This window comes from Pseudopipra pipra, chromosome Z (assembly GCF_036250125.1).
Source record: "Pseudopipra pipra isolate bDixPip1 chromosome Z, bDixPip1.hap1, whole genome shotgun sequence".
In the NCBI taxonomy this organism is placed as follows: domain Eukaryota; kingdom Metazoa; phylum Chordata; class Aves; order Passeriformes; family Pipridae; genus Pseudopipra; species Pseudopipra pipra.
Window position 1 is genome coordinate 25,693,232 of NC_087581.1, and position 17,429 is coordinate 25,710,660.

The window sequence follows — 17,429 nt, forward strand, 5'->3', positions numbered from 1 at the left end:
TTTCCTTTGTTTTCTGTACATGGAAGTCAAGGTTGCTTTTGTTTTTTTGTTGTTTTGTTTTTAATACAGAGTAACCAGGAACAAGTCCTCCTTCAAGGAGAAGATCGCTTGTATTTGAACTGTGGAGATGCAACACAGGCTCAGAGTCCCAGAAATACTTCAGCACACTCTGAACATAACCATAGCAGGGAAAGAGGCCCATTTTCAGATGGCAGTTTAGATTCTCAGGGTTTAAGCACTTTACTAGGACACCGGCATTGGCATGTTGTACAGGTAATTGTTGCCTATATGTGCTCTGTGCTTGCAGAAGTTTGTAGGACTGAAATTTGCAGCTGATCTTACCAGCTCTCTTCTGCCATACTGTTTTCCTCTAGTATGATATCATTGCCTTTTTATTGTCTCTTGCGGTTTGCCTTGGTACAATGTTGTCTGTAATATAAACAAAAAGTTAAATAACTTTTAATCTGTAATTCTACTGTGATTCTGATTCTTCATGCTTGAATTGGTAGGTATTTTTCTAAATAAAGGTTTTTACAAGGTCCCCAAAATTTTGTTCTTCACGTAGTACATGAATCGATAGAAGCAAACAGCATTTGATTCTAAGCATGTAAGTCAGGTTCTAGATGCTGTTGACTTTCCACTTTAGCTGGTCAGGTAGCTCTTCTGTCTTCTGAAACTGCTGTAGGAGGGAGAAGGCTGAGGCAAGAGAAAAGCTGACACAATTAGAATTACTGTGGGGAGCAACATACCCATGAAAACAGAAAGTGGCTGGGTAATGAGAGTACCTACCTACTTTATGCCAGACCAAGGACTGGAGTTTGAACCTTGGTTTGTAGCATTCCATGTGACATGAAGCATCCAGTGTCAAGATTTAATCTGACATATTCCAGTCAAGTTCTCTAATAACAAGGCTTTTGGATATGCTGATGTGTATTTCTAATGGGATTAGAAATTTCATCTCAACACTGAAACTCACACTTGAACACTCTGTTTGTCAAAATTTCGTTGTTCCCATGAAAGGATCACTTGGAGGGAGAAGTACCTGGGAGGGGAGATGAGCAAATTATAACAATTAATCTGTGATATAGTATTAGCTGTTGTATGTTGTTGATGCATTTTGATATTTCGTGTGTTAAGAACAGGGTAACACTTGGGCTTCAGTAACTTTCAGCAGACTGGGAGTAATTGTATTTAAAAAAGAAAATCCAGCATTAAAAACGTTTAAGCCAGTGTTCTGGAAAAACAGGACATTGTAAAAATTACTTTAGGACATCATAACTACTCAGTACTTCAGTGGTACTTGGTATAGTCATGTGGTTTTGATTTTCTCTTTTTTTTAGATTCATAGTACATATCTAGAGAGCAACTGGCCTATAAGGGTGAGTTATTTGAAGAATATATTCATGCTTATTTAAAAATATTGGAGGTTTATAATTGTCCATTACGACTGGCTGAGCTCTGGAAAATGAGTTCATTGTTTTACATTACAGAAAAGACTGTGGGGCAGTAAATTATAAAACATGAAGATACCTTACAAATTTTGGGTCTGATGTTATAGTGCCTTGTGGTGTTGTTCTTGGATAGGATATATCATTTAAATAAGTTCCCTTAAATAAGGTTCTGATAATTTTTTTTTTTTTTTTTTTACAGTTTTCAGCTATTGACAAGCTTGGACAGAATGTAGCTGTTGTTGGCAAGTTTGGTTTTGCACATTATTCTTTACTCACCAAAAAATGGAAGCTGTTTGGAAACATTACCCAGGTGAGAAGTTGTGGTATTTTATTCTGGTGTACTGGAAGATTTTATTTGTTGGAATGTGAGACTTGGTGAAAACTAAAAAATATCTTTTTCAAGTAAACAGCCTGTAGACGCACTTGGGATTAGGGATGCTGGTTTTACATGTGTTTTTCATAAAATGTCTGAAACACTTATCTTGTTGTTTTGACACACTGATTTGTGTCTGATTATTAACAGGTTTCCAAATCAGAGTGTGTACAGTCAGACACTTACTTCCATTGTCTTACCTGAGAATTTATGTGACATAGCTTTGGATGTAAAGCTAGTAAATTCTGGCCAGAAGCAAATTTAAGTTCAGGGATGCCAATAGCATAAGGAACTGTGAAAAGCTGTGTTTTATAGGGTGATGTTTGTCCTTTGCATACAATTCTTTAGTACTTTGGTTTTCTAACCAGCAAAAACTTCATATACATAGATTGTCTTGCCATATGTGTATAGTTTATAGAGATCATGTATGGCTTTCAGAAATTACTCATATAACATACATGTTCCTGTGTATAAGTATATAAAAATGCATACATATATGTCATTTGCTTGCTTTTTTTTTTAGGAGCAAAATATGATGGTAACAGGTGGCTTAGCATGGTGGAATGACTTCATCGTTCTTGCATGTTATAATTTAAATGATCATCAAGAAGAGGTGAAGTATTTTTCTTCAAAGTAAATATATAATGATCAGAATATCTGATCTGTTTTACACTAGTATTATAAACATGAAAAGCACAGTAATTTGCAAACTATAAACATAGGTGGTTTTTGGTCATATTCAGAATTTATTTATTAATATACAAGTAATTATCTGCAGAAAATTTTTATTGTTACTTGTTAAAAACCATTTTTTTGCTGACTACAGTGAATCTACCTATTATTCTGAAAACTTTGTGACATTTTTGCATGTTAGCATGAAGACTGTTTTGAGATGCCCAGTTACAGTATTTTGGGACACTTTTGTAAGCTTTTAAATTAGATCGGCAGAGAAGATTTACTTACTTTTTGCTTTTTAAAACTACTGACTAAAACTCCTTCCTTAATATTGTTGTTCAGTACTTCAGATTTGGCTGTACTGTGCTTTAATCACTTGGGATGCAATAATAAAATGCAGTGGGTAAAACATTTGATGAAACAAAAACCCAGTAAGGTGTCTTGCTAGAAATCCTGGACAGCCATTCCACCAAAAAAGAAAATAATTGAAAGTGGAACTGTTGTTAGTTTATTTGTTAATAGACCCTGTATTCAAACTACTCCTTTTCCTTGCAGCTGAGAATCTACCTGCGAACGTCTAATCTTGACAATGCGTTTGCGCACATCACCAAAGTGCAAGCAGACACGTTACTACTGAGTGTCTTCCGGGACATTGTCATATTGTTCAGAGCAGATTGTTCCATTTGCCTTTACAGTATTGAGAGAAGGTCTGAGGGGTGAGTGTTGGTATCTAAATGCTTTTGCAGTATGGTACTTGTAAATCTGTTCTCAGTCTGAGTAAATTCTTAGCATAATACAAAGGTGTTTGATAACTTGTGGAGTTGGATTTTTAAAGTACAGAGGGGTAAGTGTTGACTGTATGCACAAGTGTTGTCACTTGCATGCATGCTGATAGACAGATTAGGTGTGGAGGTAGTGACTGATGCATGCACATTTCCGGCTGTCTGATCAAACATGTTCTTAACTGATAGGATGAAAACTGAATGTAAATAGAAGAGAAAGGTACAAAAGGCAGCCAAGTATTTGAATATTTTTAAATAAAAGAACGTTTCTAACATTAAAAGTAGGAATTGTGAGGTGGCAGCAGACTTGCAAAGATGGAGAGAGAAAAGGTTTGGTTTTGTTATTGTGATGGGGAGTTATTTTAGTGCAAAAATTTAGTAGCAACATAAGATATACCTGATACTTTGCGACAGTTAAGGATTAGAGAACACAAGGAGGAGATAAAGATTCACAGGTAGCTTTTCATTTTTTTTAAGTGCCTAAGCAGATGATTTTTCTTACAGTTATGATATCCTGGTTTCAGCCAAAGAGGACATCATTTTAGTCTGTAGAATAAACTGTTTGCTGGGGTTAAGTTGCTTATTTTTTTCATTAGGTTTACTTCAAGATAGTAACTTTATGTTAAACACTATTGTAAAATATCTAAATGTTCTCATCTTTCCTTTCAGTCTTAACCCTACTGCCAGTATCCAAGTTCTTCAGGAAGTGTCCATGTCTCGGTACATTCCTCATCCTTTTCTTGTAGTGTCTGTTACATTGACATCAGTGAGGACAGAGACTGGCATAACCTTGAAGATGCCTCAGCAGGTAACAGGTTTCAGAATTGGGTAGAATTGGTGCCTGGATTTATTAGCTTACTCCTCAAGGGTTACCTGGCTTATAAATGAATCATAAATCAGTGGTTCTTTTATATGGTAAAGTCCAGAACGTTTTTTCTGATGCTTATTACACAGACGTTTTATGTGTGAATTGGGGGCGAGGGGATGGAAAAAGAAGTAAGAGTTTGGATTTTATTTCATACCTTCTCTTGTTATCTGTATCTTATCTAAATTTGGGGCCAAATCTTGGAGGACAAATTTAATTTATCTATGTCAAGGGTATGTTGCTCTGTTGTGTATTAAAAGTTGAAAACCAGAGCAATCTGTATCATTAGGAATTACCTTTCTTGCAGCAGCATGTCTATTACTCAAAGAATAAATAGAAAAAAGGAAAAGATGGCATATGACCATATAAGGTTACTTTTAGTCAATTTCCTACTACGCTAAAATAAAGTAAGATAATATCCCCTGCTAGTTATGTCAGGAGATAGGTCAACAGCCAAACAATAACTTAAGGTGCGAAGGTGAAGCCCTGTCTTAACTCCAAAAATTAGTCAGGCCACTGAGAACATAGTGCAAAGAGAACTGGGATTTTTGCTGTCTGGGGTGTAAGGCTTAACCAAGTAGCTGCGGTAAGAAGTGTATTTTTTTGTGAGAGCAGCTACCTTAAGATGGCTGAGAAGTTGTGTTGTCTGTGAGGCACGCTGGGAAACGTGGAGGTGCATAATTTTCTCCACATCCCAAAGGCACTGGCAGATACGAAAGTGGTGGCACAGATGTGAAGTCTGAAGGTTTGTGGTTCCTTCCTTCAGTTCCTTCTAATTTAGGGTCCTACAGTGCTGAACATGTGTCCAGAGACTTTGATATGGTCTTAGACATGGGCATAAAAAGCAACATACTTGTGGTTTTCTAGTCCATCTTAACCATGAGACAACATCTGTATTCCTGAATTACCTGACCTCTCGTGTTTCCTAATTTTGAGAAAAAGCTACTGAAACTTTTTACAGCATAAATATAACAGTAATATTTAAACTTTGTTTCAGACTGAAGAGGTACTACTTCTTTCTTCCTTTCTAACAAAGAGCCCCTATCTTTAAATTCTGTTGATCCTCTTGATCAAAATATAAATATTATTCTTAGTGCTTAATATGACCCTGCACTGTAGACAAAGCAATGTGTCTGACTTTGTGGAGTGTGTCAGCCTTTTCGGTGTTTTTACCTATTTCTTGACCACTAATGCTTCAAATTTACCATACAGATCCTCTATCCACATATTTTAAAACTAAGCTTAATGCACGTCATGGCAATAGCTCCAGTGACTCGATTTAAAATTAACAGGAGACAGTTCTGAAATAAATCTTCAGAAAGAATACTTTGCTTTCTTGATATACCTAACTAGAAGGATTTTTCTCTACTGCAGCTAAATAAAAGTTCAAGATGCTGTGCAATTGTGGCTCAACTCTTTTTGGCTCAGCTCTTTTTGGTTTGTGTATCAGTGTTAGTCTTTGCAGTCAAATACTGGTAATCATATAGTTATGATACTGATAAGAATACAGAGCTTTATTTTTCTTAAAATGCTGGTGGCTTGCCTGTGCCAAGATACATAGTTGGAAAAAGTCCATATCAAACAAACACATGGAATGAGTCTGGTGAATAAGAAGCCTTTCAGTTCCTTTGCACAAGAACTGCAGTACTTAGTTCTGCCTGATTTTTCTCGGTCATCCTGTATTTAATTTGGTTGTTAGTCATTTCTGTAAGGTGGTGCAGTTAATTTACTCTTTTTAGTCTGGGGTTTTATTGTGGTTATGAGTAAAATGATGCATTCAAAAAGCTTAAATAATGTGCATAATATTCTTTTTATCCATAGGCTTGTGAAGCTGAAAGTATTATGCTTAACTTAGCAGGACAACTCATCATGTTGCAAAGGGATCGATCTGGACCCCAGATACGGGATAAAGATAATAATCCTAATCAAAGAAAGCATGTGAGTAAATATAAGTGGAATAGTGCATATAGCTTTAAAAGTGTCTGAAGAAGTTATGGAAGAGAGTGGTCCAGACATAAAGAAAATAGATCTATAATGCAGGGCAGTATCCACACTTAAAGACTGAATTGTTAACTGGAAGTATATTACTATTCCATGGCTTTTTTTTTTCCCCCACTAAGAATGTCTGACTAAACTATTTACCAGTTGTGTTCACTGATTATATTGCAGTGAAATAAACAAGTTTGAAGCGTGAGGATCCTGTGCAAAATTTGGTATGCACCAATGACAGAAAATCTATGGTCTATCTAAAACTATTCCATATGTTTACGAAGCATTGTCATTTTTTGCAGAGTATGTTTACAGTGTTCCTGAAAACAACACCACCACTAGAAATTGATTACTGAATTTTTCAGTTCTTCTGTTCTGATGAAAACCAATTCTATGTGAAACAAGCGCTTCAGGAAAGTGAAATCTGTAAAGTTCAGATGTAGATTTGTTTGCAGCTCAAACACTAGCAGATACAGTGTTTATAGTAATTTTGTCAGTTCTAGTTTGAACTTGTGGGCTCACTGAAGAAGCAGAGAGCACATTTTTATTTTTCTCCTTTATTCTCACCTTTCTGCTTCCTAAGTATTAAGGAGATTAAAAAAAGTCAAAGAAATGTCTTGAGTTAATGTAAGTAGTAAGTGGTGTTTTCTCAGATGCTAAGGTGCAGTTAAGAGATAAGCAGATTTGTTTCTTCTTTGTTAGAAGAAGAACATGTTTGAAGAGAGTAGTTCTTAGCTAAAAAACAGTTCTTGTGAAGAGGGTAAAAAAAAGGAGTAATGAATAGTGATTTTATGTTTATTTTTCATTTTAAATAGCTGCCTTTTTGTGCTCCAGTTGTCCTAGCCCAGTCTGTTGAAAATGTATGGACTACTTGCAGGATTAACAAACAGAAACGCCACTTATTGGAGGCTCTGTGGCTCAGCTGTGGTGGGGCAGGTATGAAAGTCTGGCTTCCCCTGTTTCCCAGAGATCATCGAAAACCACATTCTTTTCTGTCAAGACGGATCATGCTGCCTTTCCACATCAACATATACCCATTGGCTGTTTTGTTTGAAGATGCCTTGGTTCTTGGTGCTGTTAATGACACTGTGCTCTATGACTGTTTATACACTCAAACCAGTGCTAGAGAACACTTGGAGGTTCTCTTTCCTTTCTCCATTGTGGAGAGAACCTCTCAGATCTACCTCCATCACATTTTACGCCAGCTCTTGGTTAGGAACCTCGGTGAACAAGCCTTGCTTTTGGCCCACTCCTGTGCCACATTACCATACTTTCCCCATGTACTAGAACTGATGCTTCATGAAGTGCTGGAAGAAGAAGCTACCTCGCGGGAACCCATTCCCGACCCTCTCCTTCCCACTGTGGCGAAGTTCATTACAGAGTTCCCCCTCTTCCTGCAGACAGTTGTTCATTGTGCTAGGAAGACAGAATATGCCCTGTGGAATTACCTTTTTGCTGCTGTTGGAAACCCTAAGGACTTATTTGAAGAGTGCTTAATGGCCCAGGACTTGGACACAGCTGCCTCTTACCTTATTATCCTACAGGTGATGGTACCTAATGTATTGCAAGAGTGATGATATTTACTAATATTGCAGTATTTTAAAAATGTCATACCAAAGTTGTGCATGTTCAGCACATTTTTAATTTAACAGTTTTCTGTTGATATTATGCCCTGTTATGAAGGAGGGAGGGGAAGATCATGTGATGTAAGTAGTTAGTTTACTGTTTTAAAAAGGAAAATAGTAGCATGAAATTTGCTTTTTATAATCTTTGGTATACTTGAATGTGACTCCATGTGGCTTAATAGGACTTTTGTTGCTCTACAGCAACAGTAAATAACTTAATTACACTTTGTTACTTGCAGAATATGGAAGTTCCAGCAGTTAGCAGACAACATGCTACTCTCCTATTTAATACTGCCTTAGAGCAGGGAAAGTGGGATCTTTGTCGTCATATGATTAGATTTCTTAAAGCCATTGGCTCTGGAGAAACAGAGACACCCCCAGCTACACCAACAACTCAGGTTTGTGATGAGAAAAGCAAATACTGTGCATGAAACCTTTTATGATTAATCTTGACATTACATAGCTTGTTTGCTCCTTTGACTGTGTTGTTTTAATTTTCTTGGTTTTAGGAACCTAGTTCAAGTAGTGGCTTTGAATTCTTCAGGCATCGCAGCATTAGTTTATCCCAGTCAGCGGAGAATCTCCATAGCAAGTTTAATTTGACTAAAACACTGAGTATGCCTTCTGGCCCATCTGGAAAAAGGTAATTAATTGGTAGTAATGTCATCTCCTTCCCCACTTTGTTAGGTACTGTACTAACACTCTTACCAATTTAAGTTCTAGAAATACATCCATATGATAGAGTTAGATTTGTGACAGTCTCCTTCCACATCCTTTGCATTTGTGTTTTCACAGCTCTTGTAATGTTTGTGTCTCTCACAGCATTCTTTGGAGAATATATTCTCACACATGTAAATACATGTGTGTGTATGTGTATATATATACCGGTATGCTTGCTGACCAAAAGCATCTGAAACCACTGTATGCATGTGTAGTAATTTCAATAGCTAGTGAGATCACATGCCTCACACTTGAAGGCTCTGTTTTGCTGGAAGTTCACAGTTTGCGGTGTCATAGTTATCACAGTTGCGCTGTGCTGCTGTGCACGTTGATCTATCAGTGTGTTGACAAGCTACAAATAGAGCCTTTTACACCTTGGGGTGAACCACTCTAAAGCTGCTGTATACAGAATTGATATTTATAGGTATTATGGTTTAGAAGCAGCATTGTGCTGGGATTCATTATTATCTTTGTTTTGACTTTTTTCCCCATAAAGACTTCTAAAACAATCTTAGTATAAATTCAAATACTCTTAGTCATTTTTCATAGAGTACTATCTTAAAAGTTTTGATAGGAAGGGTCCTAGACTAATATTTGACTAGTTCTCTAAACTTGTTTCTCAGAAGTCAGTTTGTAATGGTATCTGGCTTTTAGCTCTACTGCTTTACTTTTTTCTGCACTGCTAATAGTTTAATACTCAATAAACAGTGCTGCTGTTGTAACTTTTGTTCTTTATTTCACCTGCGTGTTGAGGCAGTGGGATCTTTCAGAGAATATAAATAGCAAGGAATGATGAAAACTGCTTTTGCTATTAATATAGAAAGTCCCCCCCTGTTCTCTGCCCCCCACTCTGGTCACTTGATGTACTGTGGTTGTGGCAAACAGCCACAACGACTCGGTTTTATCAGTCTTAACGTGGTTCTGTGGTCTGTGTACAGGTGGAGCAAGGACAGTGACTGTGCTGAGAACATGTACATTGACATGATGCTGTGGCGGCACGCTCGGCGCCTGCTGGAAGAAATCAAGCTGAAAGACCTCGGCTGCTTTGCTGCACAGTTGGGCTTTGAGCTCATTGGCTGGTTGTGCAAGGAGAGAGCCAGAGCTGCCCATGTAGAGGATTTTGTGTTAGCTTTGAAAAAGCTACACAAGGATTTCCTTTGGCCATTTCCAGTCATACCAGCTTCATCCATTAATTCACCTTTCAAGAATGGGAAGTACAAAACAGGTGCTGTAACATCTGACTTGATAAGGACTAGGTTTCCCTCCTGCAGTCCTTCATCTGTGAATCTGAATCTGTTTTGTCTCTGTTCAACCAAACAAAGAACAGGCTGAGGCTTGCCACCACAGCTTTCTCACAGAGGGTGTACTTTTTGAAGGGATTCTGTTTAGCACAGATGGTATCTCTTGTTGTGATGACTGTCTCTGTTGAAGTTTCCTACGTTCTCAGGTTTACTGAAGTGGGTATCACTTGTGCAGATGTTGAGTTGAACATAGAAATTGCTCCGTGGAAATTCTGCTGCAGAAAATTACTAAAATCAATATTCTTATATAGTCTTTAGATGAGGTTTGTTTAGGTTTTTTTTAAATTAAAAATTGATGTTCCTAATATTTGAAATTTGCTTTATGCTAGAGGGTAAGAGCTTGGAAGACTTCAATGTAAACTTCCTTTGTGTTACTAATTCCTCAGTTCACTGGCTTATCTCCTTATGGCAGAATTGACAATAGCTGCCAAGCCCTCCTCCTCTTAGAAGCAGCATCCCTGTTGAGGTCTGTTGATGCTAACATTTTATCAGATGATACTCTTTCTATGCCAGTGCTCACATAAAAAGCTGATCAGGAATTCTTGAAATACCTAAACTTGCTGCATTCCTTATTTTCTTGGTCCCTCAGCAAACTAATTGAATATTGACTTAGATACAAGTTTTAGCATCCTGAAATGCCAGGAAGTCTGTCCAAATTTCTTTTTGGATAGCTACATGACTTTTCTATGGTCTGGTTTGTTTTTGGTTTTTTTTAGCCATAGGGGAGCAACTGCTAAAATCTCAGTCTGCAGACACTTTTGTAAACATGGAAATGGATACAGGGGTTTCAAACACACCTCGGAGTCGCAGCTGGCTTGGGACTGTCAGCTGCTCCCAGAGAGAGATTGACACTGTTTCATCCCATGGACCACACATGCAAGATGCATTCCTTTCTCCTTTGCTAAGTAAAGGTTAGTCACTCTTCCTTCTCTCTGCTCATTGGAAAAATGCACCTGGAATTATGCACTTAGATTTTGACATTTGTGTGCCACTGCTGTATTGTTGCTTCTCAACTGCTGATAAGGAAAAGTCAGGAAAAAAAAAGGGCTTGTTGAAAAGCAAACTGAAATTTTTACAATAGATAGTGGCCATGCCGTACAGCTTTAAGTACTTGAAGTAAAATATGAAATTGATATTTGCTGAAGTTCCTGTCTCTGGTGATAATTTGAAGTTCAGTATTTTTTCATTCTGGCTAGGAAAAGTGTTCTAAGAGGTCTTTTTATCTTTGTCTAACGCACAGATCAGCCTCTTGCACAGGTTAGCACTGCTCTAATTGCATGAACTTTGTGCTTTTGGAGTTCTTTAGAGTGATATTAGACATATTATTTATTGAGGAAGTTCGGAAAACTAGAGACCTCTATAGTTTTATTTTTTCCTATGGCTGTGTTTAAATTGCTTTTCTAAAAGCTGAAATGTATGATCAGCTTATGAAAATACTAGGGGGAATTTTATTTTTCATGTATTTTTTCTGAACACAATCTGAGACAGGAAATGCTTGTCTGACCATTGATCTCATTTTTTTTTTACATTTTTTATACTCCCTCTTGTGTTTGAGCTTAGACCAACATTTTCAACAGTATCTAAGTCATGTCTTTTCCAGGGGACATGGAAAGACCTAATTGCTTCATGTGAATTACAGTCTCCCCAAGATTCTAGAGCTTTCTGTGAGATTCAGAGCATTTGGAGATCATCTCCGTCTGCTTGGGCACTGTCTCACTCTTTTCACTCCTGTTTCTCTTGTTCATTAATTCTAGGGACTGCAGGAATGCATTAGGTTTAAGTAAGTTTGTTGCAGAGCTCTGCAAAAAAGCACAACTAAAATGGGGAAAATGAGTATCTCTTTCTTTGCACTGCATGTACTGCTAGTTTGCCACTATTGCTCTTTCTGTAAACAAGTATCTTATTCTTTTCTGAGCTTGATGAAGGCCTTTGAGTTCAATGGACTTCAGTATGCATTTAGAAGCAGTTTTTTCTAAAGTGAAAAAAAATTAATAGTCTTTAAAACATTGCAAGCTGAATTCTAATAATAATAATTTCACAAGTTACTAGTCCAGCAGTGGTATTCATGTGCAGGAAGCAAAATTAACTTCCTAAAAATTTTCTACAGAAAGATGCATCTGCTTTAATATGGAAATTGTTCTGAAGGGTTAGGTGCCTTCATGACTCACCACTGTAATGGTTTTAGCTTTGCAGTTGTTACTGTAACTTTGAAAATTCTGTGGCTACAAGTGCTCTTCTTTATTAGAAACACTTATTTCTTTTTCTAATTAGTGCAAGTAAATATTTACATTACAAAGCATTCAGAATTTTCAGGTTTTGTATGAAGAAAAGAACTTGATATTGCAACTTCATTTTTAACAAAATTAAAGCTTAAGAAAGAAGAATCTTTAGACAGACTGTAACCTTTCCTACAGACTTAATTCTAGAACTGTAGTAGGCAAGAGGCTGTCTCTCTGCTTTTATGATGATTGCCAACACATATGTAGGATCCCTTATTGATATTATTCTCCTGAATTATTTTTACTGGATAGAAGAACTACTGCATTCATGCAGGAATAGTTCTACCACACAGTTTGACAAGAAGAATGCTGAAGTGGGACGGACAGTATGCCTGAAGTAACTGTGATACACCAAAAGCTTTACAGTTTGTCAGTTTGTATAGGAAGTAGTTCAGAAATTCTGAGTCTTACTAAAGTAAGTAGTTTCTTTTTTCCCTTATGTTTCTGAGTGTTTTTGATAGGTGATGAATGCAGCATTGGTTCAGCAACGGACCTGACTGAAACAAGTTCTATGGTGGATGGTGACTGGACCATGGTGGATGAAAACTTCTCCAGTCTAAGTTTAACGCAGTCAGAGCTTGAACACCTCTCCCTAGAACTGGCCAGTAAAGGGCCGCACAAGTCACAGGTCCAGCTGCGGTAAGCAACTCATGTGAGCATTTAAAACCTAGAATTGCTGGTAATGCAGCATTAGGAGAAAGAATCACACTGGGACTTTTGCTTTTGTCTTCAGAGTGGAAAAATAAGTAGGATGTTTTTTTCCATATAGGTACTTGCTCCATATCTTCATGGAAGCAGGATGTCTGGATTGGTGTGTTGTCATAGGCCTTATTCTCAGAGAATCTTCAGTTATCAACCAGGTTTTCAGTATAATGCAGTCCGCTGATATTGATGGAGAAATCTGTCAGAATATCAAGACTGGCCTACATGCTGTTGACAAATGGGCTTCTACAGATTGGTAAGTATTACTTTCCACCTTCTTCTTCATTCCAGTTGTAGATAATTTGTTACCTAAAGAGGAACTTTCATCTCAGTCCTACCTGAAACATTCTGTCATCACAGTCACTTAATACAGTTGTAATGAAACCGGGAAAAGAACAAAACACAAACCACAACAAACCAACCAACCTTCCAACTTTTATTGTTTTATTCGTGTTGACTTTTTCTATTTATTTAAAAGAGTTCCTGCTTTTCAGGCACATGACAAAGGTACTAATTTCTAATTCACTCACAGTGCTCTCTCCCATTACCTTCCTTAGCCCTGGGTACAAGCCATTTCTAAATATCATCAAACCACAGATCCAGAAACTAAATGAAATAGTAGAAGAGCAAGTACAGCCTGAAGCCTTTCAGCCAGTGAATCCTTCTAAGGTTCCTGAACAAGCAAACCCCAGAGCTGAGGAAAGCAGGACTTCATCTATCCATGGCACTAATCCTCAGTGTGATGCTGGCAACAGCAGTGCAAGCAGACATGAAGAGGACAAGGCTAAGACAGAGGATGAGGATTCATTCCAAGAAGGCAGTTATGACTGTGTTGTGTCTTAAATGGAAGATTAACAACTTCCCAAGTATCAGGTGTGAAAGGAAGCAAACCAGCTCTTAGATATGCTTCCATGTTTCAAATTTGAACTCTCTTTTGTTTTGTTTTGTTTTTTCGGGGTTTGTTTTGTTTGTTTTTTATTTCAATCTTTGAAATCTTTAGTGGGGATAACTAAACAGCAGTTTCATCTAATAATTTCAAAAGGAGCTAAATACGTTTCTTTTTTGATGGAATCTTCAGACTGCAGCCTTACATATTGATACTTTAAATAGTGTTGGAGAGACAGTGAATACATGTGGAAACAGGTTCAGCTAATGTTCGTCAGTACCTTTACATCACCGACACGTTTTGAAGAAACTGCTTATATCTTGCTTGAGTTTAAAAGGCGAAGAGGGGATTAAATTTAAAAACTTTATTCTTTGCAGGTTGCCTGCCTAGTAAATGTCTGATCAATGCAGTTCAGATTGGTTTGATACCGATATTTTGTATTAAAGGACTGTAAAATATATTGTATGTTTTTGTGAATAATCTTGTACAAATACTGAAGACTGTACCATATTTGGAGGTACCTATATGTATTGTGCATGTTTCTAGATGACTAGTAAAGTTAAAGCAGAGTTGCACTTCTTTCTGGATGACGCATACTTTACTGACCTAACATTGACACAAGGTGGCTTACCTTTTTTTTCACTGCCACTTACAGATCTTGTAGTTGGGTTAAGGGACTGCTGAAGGTTATTTATTTCATTGTAAATTCTTTTCTGAAAAATGGATTTTTTAAATGTAAATAATCATCATATACTCTTGCTATGGAAAACTAGTTTAACAGCTCATACTTAAACATTTTTCAAACATTTTATAATATGCATACTTCTAACTAAGACATATTTAACTTTCATACAATGTTATGGAAAGCTGGCTGCAGAAGTCTGTTGCTTTGAGGTACTTATTTTTTCTAGCTGCTGTCCCTATGTAATAACTACCTGTAACAGTATTAATTTAGATATTAGCTTGTTTGTACTGTGCAATCTGAACAAAAATGCAACATTACTCATTTTATATACAATAAACTAGTTTATTTTTTATAACATCACTTGATTACTGACATGGACCAAACTAGTCATCATAGGGTAGTTGCAGCATCTGTTGCTTTTCTAGTGTAGTTACTAGATGCACATCCATTTAAACTCTGAAAATTAAGACTATTCACAATTAAGTTTTTAAAAAATTGTGGGTTTATCATCTTTATTTTCTTTGTAGATAAGATCAAGTGCTTTAAAATGTATAAATATTAAATTGTTGCTTTAGAATGGCTTTCCTAAGCCAGTACAACCAGTACAAGTGCAATAATTGCAAGTATTACTTGGAAAGCTGGAGCTTTTAGTGAATGCAACTTGAACTTCATTTTAAGAGTTGAAACTGATATTGAAATTAGAGAAAGGAAATCCATTTTGAGTCCCAGCATTAAGCTTATTCTGCATTGTAGCTACTGGTTACAGATAATGTCATACCTACAAGCCTGTTGTGACCTGACATCAAAATCCATTATTGTTTTAAGGGGATAATACTTAAAGCTTTTTTTATGATAAAAAACTTGCTTAATCTATGTTAAAAGAAATAAAAACTGTGCTTCAAGTTAATATTTTTCTGTGGTTCTGTGGTAATGATGTAAGCCAAGCCTATTCTGATCAGCTTGCTGCTGTTCAAGATCTGTACAAGTAAAACCATACATTAACTGATACTAACATTCTTAATATTCATATCTTATTACTATGCTACTGTTGTTTAGCAGGTAAATCTTTTTAGTTGTGAAATTTTAGAAGTTTGTACTTCTTTAAGTAGTAATTATCTCTATGCAAATCTTACGTGCTAATTTTGTATTTCAATTTCACTGCTGTTATACCTGTAATTAAAAAACAAATGTATTCAACTTTACTTGATGTTACTCCTGTGAAAAATATCTATTTTCCATTTACAGTAAATTACCAGAATTCAGGTAGGTCATTTTAGAGAGACAAAGCTCTCAAAGAAACCACCTGATGAAGATTATTTTGTACCCCTGTGGCCTGTTTTCTACTGGATGAAGGAATCATGCCTTTACCTTCTTAGTGCATCTTTGAAGTTACACCCACCTTTTGCTTTGTAAAGAGGTGTACTGAGTTTAAGTGACAAGGGTGTGGTAGCAAGGGGGACTGCAAGAGCTGCCCCTGTGTCAGAGCCAGTTCCAACAGACCTGCCATGGGACACAGCTAAGCCTGTCAGCCAAGCTGGTGCCTCCCCTCTATAATGTATTTAACAAGGGGTAAAAAATGCTGTGGGAGATGAGTGAGGAACAGTCCTGCAGAGAGCTAGGCCTATAAAGGAGCAGGAGGAGGTACTCCAGGTGCTAGAGCAGACATTCCCTGCAGCCTGTACAAGTTAATGCATGCATTAAATGTTAATACTAACACTCTTGCTATTAACATTTACTACTATGCTGCTGTTCAGCAGTTACATCTTTTTAGAGCATGGTGAGGCAGGCTGTCCCCCTGCAACCCATGGTAGAACATGCTGGAGCAGATACCCACACTGCAGCCTGGGGAGGACCTCACACAGAGCAGGTGGATGCATGAGCCCTGAAGGAAGCAGCAGCACTGTGAGCCCATGTGGGACCAGGTTTCTCGGAGGAACTGTTGCCCATGGGGGACCAATGCTGGAATAGTCAGTTCCTGAAGGACTGCCCAGCATAGGAGGATGGATAGCAGCTGATCAGAGACTGTATCCCATGAAGTGGACCCCATGCTGGAGTAGGGCAACAGTGTGAGGAGGAAGGAAGCAGCAGAGGGGAAATGTTGCTGACCATGACCTGACCCTCAAGTGACCATCCCCCGTCCTTCTGCACCATTGTGGGAGAGAAGGTAGAAGAGTGAAGTTGGATCTGGGAAGAGAGAGGAGGTTGGGAGAAAGTGGTTTTATATGTGTTGCTATCCTACTTTATTTTTAATTGGTAATAAGTTAATTTTCCCAAGGCTGGTTTATTTTGCCTGTTATGGGAATCAGTGAGTAACATCCCTGTCTCAACCCATGAGTTTTCTCATCTTATTTTCTCCTGGCCTGCTGAGGGGAGGGTGTCAGCAGTTTGGTGGGCACCCAGCAGCCAGCCAGGGTTAACCTACCACAATAGGTTTATTCATCTACCAACTTCCACTACTAAACGTAAGAAAAATGGGCCATTTAATCAGTTGAGGGTCAGCATTTCTTTATGGAATTCCAGCTTGTCACTCCTCTCGCTTTGTATATCCAGCTCACATGGCTGATGTAGGATTACCTCCTTCACCATTTGTGTATCATCAAGTTTTCTGGATCTGGTTCTCATCCTATGCAAAACTAATTGCCTCAGAATAACAGCAACAATACTGAATCTTCCATGCTACCAATTTAAAAGATACTTTCCTGTAGGGCATACTTGCAAAACTGCTTGAATCAAGTCACATTTCTGAATATAATTTTTCACGATCACATTTGTCAACCCAAGTAAGCTAATTTTTCATCTGTGTTTTAGTCCAAAGCAACCAATTTAAATAGTTTTAGACCTGAAGTGTCTGTAAGGTACAGGTTAAATAAACACACTGTTAAATAAACAGAAATACCAAAATTCACAGGAGGTCCTTCTTTTCATTACAAACTGAAGGGAAAAGTTGTCTGTGGTAATAATGATACTATAAAAGACGATGGCTAAATTGTGTAGCGTGGTAAGCTGGCTTCAACCAAAAGAAAGACAGCCTACAAGAACAAAAGCTACAGACAGAAGTTATTCTCTCATTTTAGTTTTCTGCCCTAGAGCTGAAAA

At 37.4% G+C, this 17,429-nt stretch overlaps 1 protein-coding gene across 5 annotated transcripts in view; it reads left to right on the plus strand.

Moving 5' to 3' along the window:
- RIC1 (RIC1 homolog, RAB6A GEF complex partner 1) overlaps positions 1 to 15,240 on the plus strand; it is a 48,060-nt gene extending 32,820 nt beyond the window's left edge. For 3 of the 5 annotated variants that reach the window (XM_064643250.1, XM_064643252.1, XM_064643251.1), the window contains exons 12-26: positions 70 to 273; positions 1,341 to 1,379; positions 1,651 to 1,761; positions 2,348 to 2,437; positions 3,055 to 3,215; positions 3,951 to 4,089; positions 5,968 to 6,084; positions 6,951 to 7,679; positions 8,000 to 8,158; positions 8,270 to 8,403; positions 9,419 to 9,705; positions 10,498 to 10,692; positions 12,510 to 12,699; positions 12,830 to 13,018; positions 13,320 to 15,240. In XM_064643250.1, the coding sequence (XP_064499320.1) occupies positions 70 to 273; positions 1,341 to 1,379; positions 1,651 to 1,761; positions 2,348 to 2,437; positions 3,055 to 3,215; positions 3,951 to 4,089; positions 5,968 to 6,084; positions 6,951 to 7,679; positions 8,000 to 8,158; positions 8,270 to 8,403; positions 9,419 to 9,705; positions 10,498 to 10,692; positions 12,510 to 12,699; positions 12,830 to 13,018; positions 13,320 to 13,605 (3,030 nt within the window). In that variant the 3' untranslated portion in view covers positions 13,606 to 15,240. Of the gene's footprint in view, positions 1 to 69; positions 274 to 1,340; positions 1,380 to 1,650; positions 1,762 to 2,347; positions 2,438 to 3,054; positions 3,216 to 3,950; positions 4,090 to 5,967; positions 6,085 to 6,950; positions 7,680 to 7,999; positions 8,159 to 8,269; positions 8,404 to 9,418; positions 9,706 to 10,497; positions 10,693 to 12,483; positions 12,700 to 12,829; positions 13,019 to 13,319 lie in introns of those variants that run through there. The other 2 variants (XM_064643254.1, XM_064643255.1) reach the window with 2 other exon arrangements.
- Positions 15,241 to 17,429: the final 2,189 nt, after the last annotated feature.